At 43.0% G+C, this 16,949-nt stretch overlaps 1 protein-coding gene across 1 annotated transcript in view; it reads left to right on the top strand.

The window, feature by feature from the left end:
* LOC310966720 (desmoglein-2.1-like) overlaps positions 1-12,606 on the top strand; it is a 29,534-nt gene extending 16,928 nt beyond the window's left edge. The window contains exons 6-14 of the mRNA XM_083940566.1: positions 267-401; positions 667-852; positions 3,523-3,992; positions 4,075-4,217; positions 5,302-5,523; positions 7,729-7,971; positions 8,624-8,754; positions 8,941-9,231; positions 9,462-12,606. Coding sequence (XP_083796692.1) covers positions 267-401; positions 667-852; positions 3,523-3,992; positions 4,075-4,217; positions 5,302-5,523; positions 7,729-7,971; positions 8,624-8,754; positions 8,941-9,231; positions 9,462-10,547 — 2,907 coding nt within the window. The 3' untranslated portion in view covers positions 10,548-12,606. The remainder of the gene's footprint in view (positions 1-266; positions 402-666; positions 853-3,522; positions 3,993-4,074; positions 4,218-5,301; positions 5,524-7,728; positions 7,972-8,623; positions 8,755-8,940; positions 9,232-9,461) is intronic.
* The last annotated feature ends 4,343 nt before the right edge of the window (positions 12,607-16,949 follow it).

The following is a 16,949-nucleotide window of genomic DNA, read 5'->3' as shown; positions in this document are numbered from 1 at the left end:
TTGATCCAAATATTCATAAAGGCTTACAAAGAAAATACAGCTAATGTTCTCCAACTTCAAACCGACAGCACTACATAATCTCCTTCCCTTACACTATCAGTTAATGGGGTATCTTGCAACAAATGTATTTTGCATGCAAAATATACATTCATATTCACCAGACTCAATAAGTTCACTTTTCAGAATTGACACCTTTTACATTAGTCCCATCTCGCAGCAATGTGATACAGTCTGTTTAAGTATTTATGACTGTTTTCTATTTTTAGAGAACAGATCAATACACTCTCACGGTGAGAGGTCAAGACCTAAATGGCAAACCAGGGGGAAACAGTGCAACCAAGAGTGTTGTCATTAATGTCCGAGATGTGAATGACAACCTTCCCACTCTGGAAAAAGAGCAGGTAGTTTTCTTTCTCACACTCTTCTATAAATCAACAGGTGTAACTGTATATTGGTGCCAAAAATGGTTTTCATGACGGATTTAATAGTTTAATGGTTTCAATGTATCTTTTGAGGAAAAAAATAATGTGTAGAAATGTTGACATGCTCATGTCCCAGACCACACATCATAGTCAAAGAAATGCTAACGAAAAAACATGTTGTTTAAACAAATACTGCGGAAATGAAGCCTGTTACTATTCATCTCTTAATGTGATCGTCCTACAGTATGAAGGCAACATCGAGGAGAACACAAAGAATGTGGAGGTGATGAGGATTAAAGCAAAGGACTTGGACCTGAAGGACACAGACAACTGGGAAGCTGTGTTTGACATTGTCAAAGGCAATGAGGCCGGGTACTTCAGCATTAGAACAGACCCCAAGACCAACGAGGGTATTCTGATGCTCGACAAGGTACTGTTCCTACAATTTCAACTGAGAGGAAATAAAGTCGGTCTTTTTTTGTGGGATAAACATGGTAAATGCAGTGATTTATTTTATTTATTTATTTATTTAGTCGGAGTGTCTATTTACACTCAGGTGAAAATAGCCTTTACTGCGCAATCTGGCTATTTACACCTGACCCCTAATCCACCGCCCCAAAGAGCGACAAAGTGTGTCTGTCTCTTTCTTTGTCTCTCTCTGTCCATCTGTTCGTCTTTTCTCTCTTTCTCTCTCCTTTTCTTCCTCCCCAACCGGTGCAGACAGATGTCTGTCCTCCATAGAGCTGGGTCTGTCTGACGTTCCTGCCTGTTAAAGGGAAGGTTTTCGTTGCCACCATACTCTATGGTGGAATTGTTGGGTCTATGTAAATCATAAATAAGTCAGTGTGGTGTATACCTACTCTGTAAAGTGTCCTGAGATAACTTTTGTTATGATTTGGCACTATAAATAAAAATGAATTGAATTGAATTGAATTGAATATGGTAGCTAACTGTGGGTGAGTGAGTTAAACATTGGACTTTCATCTATGGTTTGAATCCAGTCTGGGATGCAATTCAAAGTTTTGTTGATTTATTTGATTAGATTTAGTCAACAAACCTACACAATTAGGCCCCCCAAAGCGATTTCAGTCAAAAGCAACTAGACTTGGTTATTTGTCTAGGAAGACGTTTCACCTCTCATCCAAGAGGCTTCATCAGTTCATGTACACATCTGACCAGGCTGGGACTGGTCCAACTATCTGGTGTGGAGATCCAGGTATTTAACCTCTCACAAGGCTGATGATGTCACTAGAACCCTTTGTGCTCCATGGGCCAACAACCGTCGTTGGAGACACAGTCGCAGGGAAGTTGGTTTCGACTTTGTTAGTGCTCTACTGGTGGCCCTTGGAGAAGAGGCCTGGTGTCCAGGCCTGAGGAGTTAACTCTCCTGTGTTGGGCCATGCGTTTATGCATTGGTTGTTTTGTTTCTCCAATGTATAAATCTTAGCATTCCTCGTTGCATTGGACAGCTTAAACCAGATTGCTTTTGTGGGTGTGTGGTGTTCTGTCCTTGGGATGTACTAGTCTCTGTCTGAGTGTGTTACTGGGTTTGAAATACACATGGCTGCAGTGTTTGTTGAAGATCCTCCTGAGTTTCTGGGGCCAATGGCTCTGTGTTATTCCTTTAAAGGATTTCAAAGCCTTGTTCAGATATGTGGACGACACATATAAACTCAGTGAACAGAAACATCAAGTTCACCAGAGAAGAAGTTAAGGACAACAGTTTGCCTTTCTTAGACTGTGACATCCATATGGAGGATGACAGAAGCCTCCACTTTGGGGAATACAGAAAACCCACTCACACAGATCAATATCTACTGTTTGACTCTCAACACCCCCTGGTACACAAGCTTGGAGTTATCAGAACACTGCAACACAAAGGTGATAACTTTCCCACCAGCTCACAGGCCCAAGGGGAAGAACGCAAGCACCTGAGAGGCGCCCTAACAAATTGTGGTTACCCCAGCTGGACCTTTGTGAAAACAGCAGCTGCTTCCAGTAAGAAAACCAAAGGGGTTGAAAAAAGAAAACAAGAGAAACAACATAGTCATCCCGTATGTGGCTGGGGTATCAGGGAAACTCATGAGGATCTTTAACAAACACTGCATCCATTGGTTTTCAAACCCAGTACACCACACACCCACAAAAGCAATCTGGTTTATGCTGTCCAATGCAATGAGGAATGCAAAGATCTATACATTGGTGAAACAAAACAACCATGCATAAACACATGGCCCAACACAGGAGAGCTAACTCCTCAGGCCTGGACACCAGGCCTCTTCTCCAAGGGCCTCCAGTGACTCCAACGACTGTCGTTGTAACTGTAGAGCACTAACTAAGTCGAAACCAACTTCCCACCAACGACTGTCACTCCAACGACAGTCGTTGGCACTTGGAGCAGAAAGGGTCGTCCATTGGCCACCAGATAGTTGGACCAGTCCCAGCCTGAATCCAAGAGGCTTCCTGAACTGAGGGAGCCTCTAGGATGAGAGGTGAAACGTCTTCCTGGACAAATAATCAAGTCCAGTTGCTTTTGACTTAAATTGCTCTGGAGATAACGATGACCTGGACAAATGAGAATATTCACAGGCTTACATGGTTAGGGTTATGCAAAAAATAAATAAAAAATTGGGTGAAAATACTGTTGTTGGAAACCGACACCCAGATATAAATAGTATACATTGATATTTTTCCGGGCAGTAAATAGCCTTTGCCTTGTTTTTTAACCTTTATTTCGCCACCTCTTGCATCTAAAGGCAGCTTGAAAGCAGCAGGGATAAGGATGCTGTTGAATGTACATTAGCACGTTGGGTGTGTTTCCATTAATATCCTCTACAACATCAATACATATTATACACAAGTCTCTTTCCGTTACTGTTGTAGTAGACCAGGAAACTGCAGGCAGATATTTCAGCTCTGTTCTTTCATCTGTGCTCGCCATAGTGTGCCTGACTCACAGATTGTTGCGCTAACCAGCACATGTTGCTGCCATTCAGTCCTCATTTTACTCAGTTTTTGTAGAGTTAGTATTGAAAACTGTTGATATTTATTATAATAATAATAATCTGTGTTTATTGTGCTTGTGTGTGCCATTTCACAGGCTGTAGATTATGAGGACGTGAAGGACCTTGACCTACAACTAGCTGTGAGGAACAAGGCTCCACTGTATGGTGGATCATGGGAAAGTTCTGGAGGTGGCATAGGTTTTGGAGGGGGAGCAGGTGGAGGAGGCGGAGCAGGGGGAGGAGGTGGGGCAGGAGGGGGAGGTGGAGGAGGGGGGGCAGGGGGAGGAGGTGGGGCAGGGGGAGGAAGTGGAGGAGGTGGGGCAGGGGGCGGAAGTGGTGCTGGTGCAGGAAGTTGGTCTGGAGGATCATCATGGCAAGGCGGGACCACATTTAAAACCTATCCAATCAAAATCAATGTGAAGAACCAGCCTGAGGGGCCAGCGTTTGACCCCAAAGTCAAAGCTATTCCTGTCTCAGAGGGAGGCAGCTCCATCAACATTAAAGACGTCATTGCCCGCTACCAGGCAATAGATGAAGACACGGGGAAACCAGCTGAGAACGTCAGGTCAGTTCATACACAATCTCACATACACGAGCTTCATTTTTTTTTTAACTCACTGATAACTGACAGCCCATTTCTGCTGTAGGTATATTAAGGGCTCAGACCCTGACAACTGGCTGACCATCGACCCAGTGACAGCTGAGATCAAACTGAACAAGATGCCTGATAGAGAGTCTACATTCCTGGTCAATGGGACATATATGGCTAAAGTACTCTGCATTTCAGAAGGTACACTCTACTCCACTCTGTTTCTGCTCCAGCTTCAGATGGTTTAACTGTAATACTACTGAATAATACTTAGAGAAAAGTAGCTCTTGGAAGGTATGAAACATTAAGGTTATCTGTGTAACGTTCAGAAAACCCTCGTTATTAGTGACACTGGTGGCCCATGATGATTGAACAGCATCAGGTTGATAGATGTTGATCATACATATCACTCTATCAGGCAGTAGCACGAAGCAACCGACAGCGGAGTCATCCCAAACAGCCAAGATACAGCCGGGGGCCAACCTTAGCTTAAGTTTTGTTGAGCTAAAATTAGTGAGCAAGCAAGCTAAGGCTAGCTAGCTAGCTGTAACTTAGCTATGCTGCATGGTTCTGGTGTGCGTTGTAACATTAGCTGAAAAAATTATTTGCAAAGGGCAAGTCAGCCGGATTAGCCCGGGAGTCTGGATGAATTAGCTGACATTTTCCACTCAAGAATTTTTTTTTCTGTCAGCTAGCTAGCAATTTGTTGCAAGCAAGCAAACACCGTATTATATTTGTGAGTGTTTTGTCTAAGATTTTTATCAGCACCGGGTGAAAAGGGTTTTGTTGTAGCACCACAACACAGCAATATATGCTGTACCTCCCCTACACACACTTATGGAGAGCCATTTTCTTCAAAACCTTACCCAAAGGGATGTGCAATTTGGCTCTGCACAGACCCTCAGCCAGTATAAATCCTAGCAGATTAGCAAACAGTTGCTGGACAATCTCCGGGCCGCTGCTGCAAAATTTATAAAAACTGCATGTGGACTGTTGTGGTGGGTTGGTTGTATGCTAACGTTTCTTATCAAACGTTAGCTAGTGTTGCACACTGTTCGCTGTAGAGGAGCTGTAGAGAGACAAGGGACTTGAGAGCGCACAAAAACATCCCATCCTTTTGATTTTCCCAGAACGTTGGTTCTTCACATAAAAGTCAGTCTACATGATTTTAAAGGCAACTGAGAAAGTCAAGGAAGGTATATATTTAAGTTATATTACAACCTGTTCACTAAGAAACAAAGGAAATACTGAATGATCTGTTTTTATTTCTGTTTTTTTTCCACAGACATGCCATCTAAAACAGCCACCGGCACAGTTGCCATACAGGTGGAAGATTTTAATGACAACTGCCCCACCCTGACAAGTAACATCCAGACTATGTGTACACCCAGTGATGCTGTTGTTGTGAATGCTAAAGATGAGGATTTGTTCCCTAATGGGCCTCCATTTGACTTCGTCATCATCCCAGAGGGCACTCAGGGCAAATGGAAGGTGGAGCATTTGAATGGTGAGGAGAAAACTGCCAAATACTTAAAATATGACTATTTACAGGGTTGGGCATATGTGTGTGTGTGTGTGCGCACTATCACAATATCACAACAGTCAGAAAAACAGTAAGAGGGGGCGACCTGTGGAACAGTGGTTAGAGCAGTTGCCCCATGTAAAGAGCCACAAGGTCCTCGAGGCAGCGGCCGCATGTTCAACTCTGACCTACGGCCCTTTGCTGCATGTCTCCCCCTCTCTCTCTCACCCCATTTCCTGTCGGTCCTATAAAATAATAAAAAAAAAAAAAACTGCCAAAAAATAATCTTAAAAAAAAGAAAAACAGTAAGAGAAAAGTAATTTCACATGGCCTACACTAAAAAGATAACTAGCTAGAGAAAATCATAATGCCTTAATTACTGCCTGTGTTATGATTCAGTGCCATATATATGCATTAAAGTGGCATTGTAGTAGTATCAACATCTGTATCAAATAAAGAAAGTACAATTTAATTTTCTTTCCACAATATTCATTGCAACTTTTAACAATATTTAGTGAGCTGTAAGTTTGGTTGGTTTTGGAGCATGATAAGTTTGATTAATTTGAAAGAAGAGACAGTTTCAGTAGCTCTTCTGTCGTTGGGCTCTCTCTTCTGTCGCTACATTTTCCCATTGAAATGAGGGAATTATACATAATAAGTACTCAGAAAATAAATACATTTTATTTTCACATTTCAAGTAATAAGGGCTACATTTAAGAAAAAAAACATTACAGAGCTTTTTGAAAAAGTTAATTATTATAATTAAATATAAAGTGTAGCTTGAGAGAACTATTCCTTATTTTTTGTTAATTAAATTTCACACTGTAGCAGTCTCTTTCTTAAATGTATTATTTATTATATGAACTAACAATGAAATCTGGGTATTTCAAACTAGAACTCTCACTAAACAAAAGAAAGTGGGGACATGTAAGAGGAAAAGGAAGAGAAGATAATAACGTGAAATGGGGTTGACAAAATAAGATGAAAAGGGAAACTCAAGCAGGAGGGTGTAGACTTTGGATATTATCCAGAGCCCTGCCAGCCCTCAGCCACTTGAATACTGTCCTACTGATCGTTTGACAAAGCATCCAATTAACCGTTGCATCACTAAAATGGAACAGGCCATTGATCCTCCAGGCTGGTATCGATGGTACAATCCTTGCCAACTTCGGCATGCCAAGGCTTCTACTTACTGTGCTTGAGTAAAGCAAATTGTTGTGCAAGTTGGCAGGTGAAGCTTCAGTTTCACTGCCTACTTTATGCAACCAAACATTTCTGTCAGGGCCTCCGTCAACAGCATGCAGTGATTTGCAAAGCTATCCCCCTTTGGTAGTCACACAACAACATCAGCTTCTCAGTTGGATTCAAAGGTGACTGCCGGATTGCAACAAACCATTTCTGGATCTTTCCCACCATATCTCCATGGACCATCCCTGTCCATGTACTGACCCCAAGGTACTTAGAAGGCCCATCCGGACAAATCCAACCAACTACCTCCACGATTTGCAGTTGTTGATTGAGAAAGACCACACAGCTTTTCAATCCAGAATCCATGGCACTTACTGTGCTGAACCTTCATCCCAGTAAGCTCATAGAAAGTCTTGAGAATGGCTGTGTTGACAACCATGCCTTCTCAAGAGCTTTTCAGTAGGACGAGACCATCTGTTAATGCCATCGCAGTAATCAACTTATCATGCTACTGCAGAGGTTTGGTGTTATTTTGAGCAGTATTAGAGTTTAAAAAAGACGTTTTATTGCCTTCACCGTGCTGCCCGAGCTAATCAGTGATAGCCACATCCAACTGTACCGTATTTCTCCGTTCATACACGCAAAAAATTGTCTCAATGGCTTATTAGATGACTGAATTTGCCAAAAAAGACCATGCTGTAAGATTCACAAATAGCAGTTTATGAGCTCAAAACTAGCATTATGCTTGTTTTGACTCGGGTACCTGGCATGCATCTTACAGCCAAACATGGGATGTGTATGCAGCGCGACACAAATGCCCACAGCACAGCTGTGAAGAGCACAGAACTGTGTAAAAAACGAGTACAATCTGCTTAAAAAGGATTAAGATAAATACCTTATTTTACCAGATGAAATTGTGGGGCCGCAATGCTTCAAAATCTTGCCGACTGTAAAGCATTTTGGCTAGCTACACTTTTCGTATGTTTGTTTTGTTGCCGGCAGACACTGCAGCTATCCTGAGGGCCCAGGAGCACATGTGGCCTGGTGTCTATGAGGTGGAATTTGAGGTGAGGGACCAGCAGGGAGAGGCCTGTCCAGAACCACAGAAAGTGACCGTCCAAGTATGTACCTGTGAGGATGGGGTGGTGTGTGGAAAACGAGACGGCAAGGGTCAGCCCAGAAAAGGAGCAGAGTTTGGACCTGCAGGTATCGGTCTACTATTCCTGGGCCTGCTGCTGTTACTACGTAAGTATGATGTGATGTAATCAAACACGTAATACCTTTGCTGTGCTCAAGACAAACAAGAGCAAAACTAGGTCAAAGACGGTGTGGATGTATAAGGGTTGAAATAACACTGAAATGAAGACTGGTATTTTTTTTACACAGCATAATGGGTCCCCTTTAAGCCCCACTTAAGCCCAGTCTGCTCTGATTGGTCAGCACTTCCAGGTCTCCACTCCACAAATCCTTCTCCGTCTCTCATTTGCCTCCGAGCACTAAAATAAATAAACGCTCTGGCATCATATTAATGTTGGGACACTGGAAGGGATTAACTGAAATGCAACATAAAGGACTTCCTCCCCTCAATTAAAGTAAAAAATCTCAGTCTTCAACAGTCCAGTTTTGTACTTTTAGATGGATTGGTGTGTCCAACAGGTGGCAGCAGAAGCCAAATCTCACACTCAGGCAACCAGACACATTACGACTTGCAACTTACACTTGTCAGTAATAATTAATTAAGAAATATGTGGTCACCTTTTTGAAAAGAAAACATAACCAAATTTTATTGTGCCATGTAACCTGAAACTGCACCTTCTTTTTGGAAGATCTCAGACCCCTGCTGTAATCCCCACACCACCACCACCACCACACTTTAGGAGTGTTGTTGTTTTTACAGTCTTTCTTCTGATGCTGCTCTTCTGCCGATGTGGAGGGGCTGGGGATCTGCCAGGAGGCTTTGCTGAGATGCCTTTCGACACCAAATCACACCTTATTAACTACCGCACTGAGGGCCAGGGAGAGAACACGGTAAGACCAACATATTCACCTCTGAAACACACACACCTTCACTGTTGAGAACAGGAATACTGGCATGCATACTAGTTGCTTGCCATTGAGTTGATGACGATGTTGATGATTAAGTGAATTTTTCATTCTAGGCAGCAGGATAACTGTTAACTTTGTTCTAACATTTGGATCGCTGGGCTGTTATAGGAGGTACCACTACTGAATATGCCAACACAAGTGGATGGAAATATGACCATTGGCATGGCTAACAATACTTCAGCAATAAGACCCACGGCAGGTTTGGATGGGATGAACACGGCTGTCTATGAAGAAGATTTTGCCAAGTATGGCAACAGAGACCATACATGGGGAATGATGAACCAGCGGGGTGGCAGTGGCTTCTACTCTGAGTTTGAGGGCAGAGAATTAGGAGTATCTGGAGGAATGTATGATGGCATGGCTCTGCCAGACCATTTCCTGAGACATTACTACAGTCAGGTGAGGAGTCATTGAAATATTTCTACTCGTTTCCTTTCTGTAACTCAGGGCGAGATTTTGTCATTCTGGACATAATTATATTTGATATTTTTTAAATATTGGAAAAATAAATAAACCTAGAAAAAAATAGGTATACTTGTAATAGCTCAAGTGCCATAAAAAAAACATGATGTGTACTTGGGCCTGTATTAGGTAACCTTATTAATAATTTCCTATTTCTTTTTTAACAGAAGGTGACGAGTGAGAACGAGAACCTTGGAGGGAAGGATGGTCTTTTGGTTTATGATTACGAGGGCCAGGGCTCCCCTGCTGGCTCAGTGGGCTGCTGCAGCCTGCTGGAGTCTGACAATGACCTGCACTTCCTAGATGACCTCGGGACAAAGTTCAAGACTCTTGCTGAGGTGTGCGGAGGCAAGAAGATTCCAACTGAAGTCAAACAAGTGTTCACTCCTCTGCCCAGTGCCTCCATCAACACTCAGACCTCAGTATCAAGTGTCAAGCTGCCGCCTCCACCCAAGCTGCAGCCGACCGCCCCTCAGACTGTGATCAGGGAGACATCTGAGAGTTCTCAGGTGGTGAAGGAAAGCACGGCCACAGTGAGGGAAGGGATGACACCAGTGAGGGAAGGGATGACCACAGTGAGGGAAGGGATGACCACAGTGAGGGAAGGGATGACCACGGTGAGGGAAGGGACAGCAAATCAAGGCCAGATGCTCCTGCTACAGCCGCAGCCACAGCCTGTCTACTACACCACCGCCCCTGTGATGCAGCCGATGCAGTACATAGTCCAGCCCCAGGCTCAGAACAGCGTGCTCCTGGCTGAGGTACCAACCTCCAACTTGCAAGGCATGGTGCTGCTTAACGGCACCCAAACTGGACCTGCCCAAGGCATGGTTGTTCAGGGGCAGACAGTGATGTCCAGCGGACAAGTCCAGGGGCCCCAGATGGTGTTCAGCGGGGTCCAGGGGGGCGGTGCCAACTTGATCCACACCGGAAACTTCTCTGGCTCCCAGACCATGATGGTTGTGGAGGGCAAGGTCCCTGCAGGGACAATGAGAGGCCTGAAAGGGAGCCAGACCAGCCTCTTGCAGGGGGGCACTCTGCAGCTAGGAGGGCTTTCAGGATCTCAGAGGGTCCTGGTGGTTGGAGGGCAAACAAGCAATGAAGGGCAGTTGGTCCAGGAGGCAGGAGGTCTGTCCCAGAAGAGTGGCGTCTCTGGCTCTCAAAGATTCCTCTACAGCAAGGGCAGCACATATGCTGGCTCTCAGAGCAGCATGGTGGGTTCCTCTACCAAACTCAACGCTTCAAAACAGTAGTCCACAAACTTATGGGTGACGTCACTGTGGCTGACTCCTCTTCTAAACAGTCTAAGGTCTAAGTACCACCTCACATGTCTATAGAGTCTGGATGTCACTAGAGCTGTGATTTTTTTCTTACTGCGGTAAGAAAGCAACATATCCCCAAAGTATGGCAAGCCCACCAACACCCCCACTGTCGAAAAATAGCCTAACTCTCCATGACAATGTATTTTCCTTCAACACTGTAATAACTGAATCAATGCCTTTAATTAAACTGAAAGTACCAATATTAGCACAACATCTACTTACCACAAGATGGTGATGCAAGAGAAATTCAATGAATTGTAATGTGGGTAACATTTTTAAATGCAGTTCAAACTTCTGGCAATGCAACTTTTCAAGTTTTTTTATGAGAGACACTGCATGTTTATGTCAGTTTATGGTGTGCTATAGCAGTTTGACATGTAGCTGCATGTTCAAACCACAGTTTCTACTTGACACCAACATATGCATTGCACCCAAGCAACCATTATGTTAGTGCACTGCAAAATCTGGCTATTTGATTGAAGAATACATTTATATCCTCACTTTTGTTAGATAAAATGTTACAATCTAGGCTCTTTTTTGTCCACTGTTTGGACTGTTTATGCAAACGTATATGTTTGTGAACATATTCTGGACTAATAATCCATTATATCTGTAATTTGGCATGCAGTGTAGGCCCAGTTAATTTATTCAAGAGAATGTTAATATTTGTTATAATTTGTTCTCATTGGCCAGTTAAAGTTGCTGACAGTAGACAGTTCAGTCTTCATAAAAGTTAAGATGGCTCAGTTCACCTCAACAAACTAGATGTCTTGCATTTTCAAATGTACGTTGAACTACAATAACATTATATCATGACATTGGAATCTGTAAGACCCAACAATCAAGGATGCTGCAGTTTGACATCATTCTTGAACACATGGGTCATTGGTTTTGTTTTGGTCTTGTTTGCTTTGACTGCATATGAATTTAGTTTTTTTTGCTATGTTAGCAGGGCTGTAGGAATGGCAATGTCAGTCTACCAGTCCATCAATTTGGACTGAATTGTCTCAACAATTACTGGATGGACTGTCATGTAATTCTGCACAGACATTCACCCAAGACAATGACGTTAGTGATCCCCCTGCCACCCTTTCACCTTTTAAATATTTAAAAATCTGACAGATGGATGTGCACAGATTTTGCAGTAATTTTGGTGATTTTTATCCAGCCAAATACAGTATTATAAATAACAGTCGTTTCTGGGTCAAGACAACAGGCTCAAAGATGGTAACTAGGAGTCTGACAGTATGGATTTTTTCCGGTGAAAAACAACATATCCCTGCGGAATAGCGAGTCAGTGTTCTGTATTTTGAATTTGCAGCAGCAACATCGCAACAACTTCGATCCTACTGCCTAAACTATTCAGTGGGCTATCCACAGCATCATGTACACATTTATACAAAGTTAGGATTAGCCTGTTTAGAAAAACAGTATTATACTGTTGGCTGTCTAAAAGCACCTTTAGTCTTGTTCTGTATCTGACCTTGTTTTTCCTTAGAACACAACATTTCTGCAAATAGCTAATACACATCTAACTGCATTAAAATAACAACTTCAGGTTGATCATGAACCTTGCAAGTATGTTTACATTTCTTTCAACATGATCAGTTCTGGATTTGTTTTTTTCCTAATAATGGAAAATGCATGGGACAGTGAGTTAATGTTGATCTACTTTTACATAATTCTTATTTTTATAGGTTTTGATTGTTGCTCTTCAACTAAATTCATTTAATGTTTTAATGTGAACGAATGCTTAGTCACTGTTATTCAACCCTTTTCAGAACATGAAATAGACAAAATGTTTGTGTTGAACAAAAATTCTTAAAATTGTGTGCACACGTTCATAAGCATGAATGTCTGCAGGGGTTTCTTATTATTACAATGGAGACAAATGCTTGTGTTTGTGAATACATTTTGACATTATGTCTGTCTCCGTGATGTCTTATGGGAAGCATTTATCTCACGCTTGCTTACTTTAATAAAATCTTTTGTATCGAACACTTCAAGTCAGCAAGGGTTTTATTTTCATCTCTGTCTGCCTGAGGGCATGCAAATATAGTTTTATTGTATACAACAAATATTTCACTTTTTAGGCAGCAAATGGCTTGGTAGAATGTCAAACTATTACAGTGTTTGGTGTTTGAGTAAGAACACACCCTGAAGGAAAGAAGAAGATCACATGAACAGCAGAATAAACCTTCTCAAAAAACAATTAATTTGAAGTAAACACCAAATTGGAATCTTAACAAAACCAGACCACATCTATACCCTCCAATATGAAGGACCATATAGACATGGAAATACTAACTAATTGTAAATTAAAAGTAGGCTTTATAAAAACAGTGCTTCCCTCCTTCCGGCCCCCACACTAACTTCAAGACTGTATTTCGTAATGTTGCAACGCTATTGTGGTGACAAATTCTGCCCAGACAGACGGACACACCTCTTCGAAACTTGTTCCTTCTACAGTGGTATCTCCAGGACCACAATTTGCCATGATGACACACACACACACACACACACACACATGCAATCATGCACACAGACAAAGCAGAATTCTACTTCATGTGCAGATTATATGGCAAACCAAAACAAGCGAGAGATCAAAAGGATAGACTCACCACCACAGGTTACACAAACTACAAGAGAGCATTTGATTATTTTAGGAAGCATGTACAAGGCCTCAGTGATGTGTTCGAAGAGCTTTAAAGCCTTTCTTGCGGAGCATGGGATTGCTTTTCTAGGTCCCAATGAAGCACCAGACAATTTATAAGGGGGATTTTATGTGCATGCAGCTTGATAAGACATTTGATCCTTTCCTGCAAACATACAAACCATGTTCATATAGAACCTACCTCTCACCATCAAAATAAACATGTACAATGTGTGTCTGTGATGACATTCCAAGGCTAGATGTAAATAAGCCGCCATGTTAATGACACTGGTGAAAGCGGTTGGTCTGTCGGCCCAGATCGTCACCAATGCTTATGCTGCGTTCACTTATAATCAGAAATCGTATATATCCAACTTCTGAGTCAGATTTGTAGTAAGGACAGAAGTGTAATAAGAACATACAATGTTTGTTTATGGATTTAAGAAGGGAACATATACTGGACGGACCTGAAGTAGAGAGGTGACTGTGTGTCAATTAAGTTAACAAAAGAGCAAAAAAAGGACTTCCGGTTTGGCTGAGATGGAGTAGACACGGGTCGAGTCTTGCTCTCGCGACTTTTGATAATTTCAGGACCCTGAAAGTCACAACAATATAAATATTTGTCTCGTTTAACGGATACACCACCTAAATATGCGACACATCAGAACAGACATACTGTAAAAGACCAGTGGGCGAAGGCTAGCTCCGCAAAGGAGGCAGGTGGCAAGATTAGCATGAAAGCCCTCTGCGCCGAGATCAAAGCCCTCTCTGCCGAGCTCAAAGCCTCCATTTCAACGCTCAAAGCAAAGCTAGACCACATCTACGCCACAGTGTCCAACCACGCTCAGAAGATAGGCTCCCTCGAGGTAAATGCAAATTTACAGGACGAGCGTCTGCTAACGCTGGAGGCCTCCTGTGCCGTGCTAAAAGAGAGCAACGCTAAGCTGCTGGCTAAAGTCAGCAACCCGGAGGCCCGGAGCCGGTGATAATCAAAATGATTGGATTACCAGAATCTGTTGAAGGTCCGCGGCCCACAGCCTTCTTCGCAGAGCTGCTCATGGAGGTTTTCGGGGAAGGCTTTCTGGAATCACCGCCAGAGTGTGACAGGGCTCACCGCACACTAGCTGAGAAATCGAAGCCAGGACAGAGACCACGGGCTGTCATCATCAGGTTGCACAGGTACCAGGTGAAGGAGAAAATCATACGCGAAGCCCAAGCCAGGAGAGACCAGCTACAATACAGAGGGTCTCCCATCGCCGTCTACGAGGACTACGCTGCGGAGGTGGTGGAGCAGCGCCAGAAATACAGAGAGGTGATGTTGGAGCTTTACAACCTGGGCTTCAGACACACGCTGCTGTGGCCCGCGAGTCTGGTCATCACAATGAAGGACGGAGCCAGGAAAAGGCTCTCCACGGTCACCGAGGCGAAAACCTTCATAACATCTACCACAGAGGAGCCCTGATGAGAGCTGTTGATTTCACCGCAGACGAGCCGCTATAATGTTGTCTGGATAACCATGAGTTGGTGTGGTGCTGACTGTGTAGCTGTGCTATGACTGACCGTAGTTCATATATTTTCTTTAGTCAGCCTTCATGCCAAGCACTGGAAGCTCTTCTGCATGTGGATTTTTGTTCATTATTATATATTTCTTTATTTTATTCAAACTTTTTATCACCCACCGCCACAGTGTTATCTGAAGTATTCTTGTTCTCTGTTTGGTTAAAGGGCTTTACTGAAGCCTGACACTTTTTATAGTCTGATGTGCAGAGGTGACCTGTATCGATACGGCGTGCATTCTAATGCAAAGCGGAGGGCTTTATAAATGTATCCTATTCATCTGAGCTGAGGTAGAAAAATACCCTCATGCCCCAGGGCATCTTGGTACACTCTGCTGACTAATTTAATGTCTGTTCTGGCATAATTATTAATACTATTTCTGTTTTAATCTTTACTATTATTCTCATGTGACTTTAAGGGGTCAAACACTGTTTGATAAGGGAGGAGACCCCGGAAGTTCAGTTTAGTGGTTAGTTTGAGCTGGAGAGTTCAGAATGTGTTTTTTCTATGGGGGAACCCCTTAGATTGGTCACATTGTTACTGTCTTGTTTTATGTTGGTTTTTTTTCGCCTCCAAAGTGTGATGTCATCGATAATTTCACAAGACCAGACAGGCTTCATATGAGGGAGACATCCATTCTTCAACACCAGAAGGCTACTCAACATCATATTCTCACATGGATCGGACACTCCTGAGGTCGTAGTGGCGCTAGATGCGGAGAAAGCCTTCGACCGGGTAGAGTGGGGCTTCCTATTTTATATTTTGGAGAAATTTGGCTTTGTTGTTCAACATAGCCATCGAGCCATTAGCCATCAGGCTTAGAACCCAGAATGAGTTTGAAGGCATCACTCGTTTTGGCCTGGTCCACAAACTCTCCTTATATGCCTATGACCCTCCCTTATTAATTTCAAACCCCACAACGTCCCTCCCCCCAGTTTCATGAATTCTTAATCAGTTTGGACACCTATCGGGGAATAAATTGAATATTCAGAAAAGTGAGTTATTCTTTGTCAACAACTTGGCGAGATCACTCCCACAATCCATATTCCCCTATAAAACAGCTGACGAGGGGTTCAAGTATTTGGGTTTTTTTGTCACCAGCTCCCTCAGGGACCTTTTTCAAAAGAACCTCCAGCCACTATTGAATAAATGCAAGTCAGACTTGTCTAGATGGGCAGGCCTCCCCCTGTCCCTTGCAGGCCAGTTTAATCTTATTAAAATGGTCATTTTACCAAAGTTTCTGTACCTTTTTCAACACCTCCCAATTTGTCTTAACAAATCGTTCTTCACTAACCTGGACCAACAACTTAACGCCTTTATCTGGCAATATAAACCAGCCCGTATCAAAAAACATATTCTTCAACCCCATAGACCCGAAGGAGCACTCCCTAGTTCCCGCCACTACTTCTAGGCTTGCAACATTAATAAACTTTTATATTGGCTCTGCGGTGAAGTGGCAGACTCCTGCCCACCATGGGCTCATACTGAGATAGCATTTTCATCCTGCTCTTTGCACTCTACGATTTGCTCACAGCTCCCCATAACTGTCCACAAGGTCTCATCCAATCCGGTTGTTGTTAATGCCATTAAAATGAGGATCCAGTTCAGAAAGCAGTACGGCTTGCAAAGGGCTTCGGTCCTTTCCCCAGTTTTGAAAAATCATGCGTTTCTCCCTTCCTGCACCGACCCTGCATTCCGCATATGGTCAGATAAGGGCCAAAAAACTCTTAAGGACCTGTATGACTAAGGGGTTTTTGCGTCCTTTGCCTCTATGTCTGATAAATACAGCCTACCTAATAGCCACTTTTTTCGGTACCGTCAAATGAGACATTTTATCCAAAAGCAATTCCCACATTTTCCGAACCGCCCCCCTGAAGCTGAGATGGACCAATTCCTGTCTCTCGACATACAACACAAACGAATGATATCTGTCATTTATATTATGATTGCTCTTCTAAGCCCAGTCCCCACTGCCTCACCTAAAAATGCAGGGGAAAACAATTTGGGGGTGGACATTACTGATGACCAATGGAGGGACATTCTGAAACTGGTCCACTCATCCTCGATTTTTGCCAGGCACGGCCTGTTACAGTGGAAGGTGCTTCATAGAGCCCATTTCACCA

Source organism: Echiichthys vipera, assembly GCF_963691815.1.
Source record: "Echiichthys vipera genome assembly, chromosome: 3".
Lineage (NCBI taxonomy): Eukaryota > Metazoa > Chordata > Actinopteri > Perciformes > Trachinidae > Echiichthys > Echiichthys vipera.
Note: the sequence above shows the minus strand (reverse complement) of the source record. Positions and strands in the feature narration are given on the sequence as shown.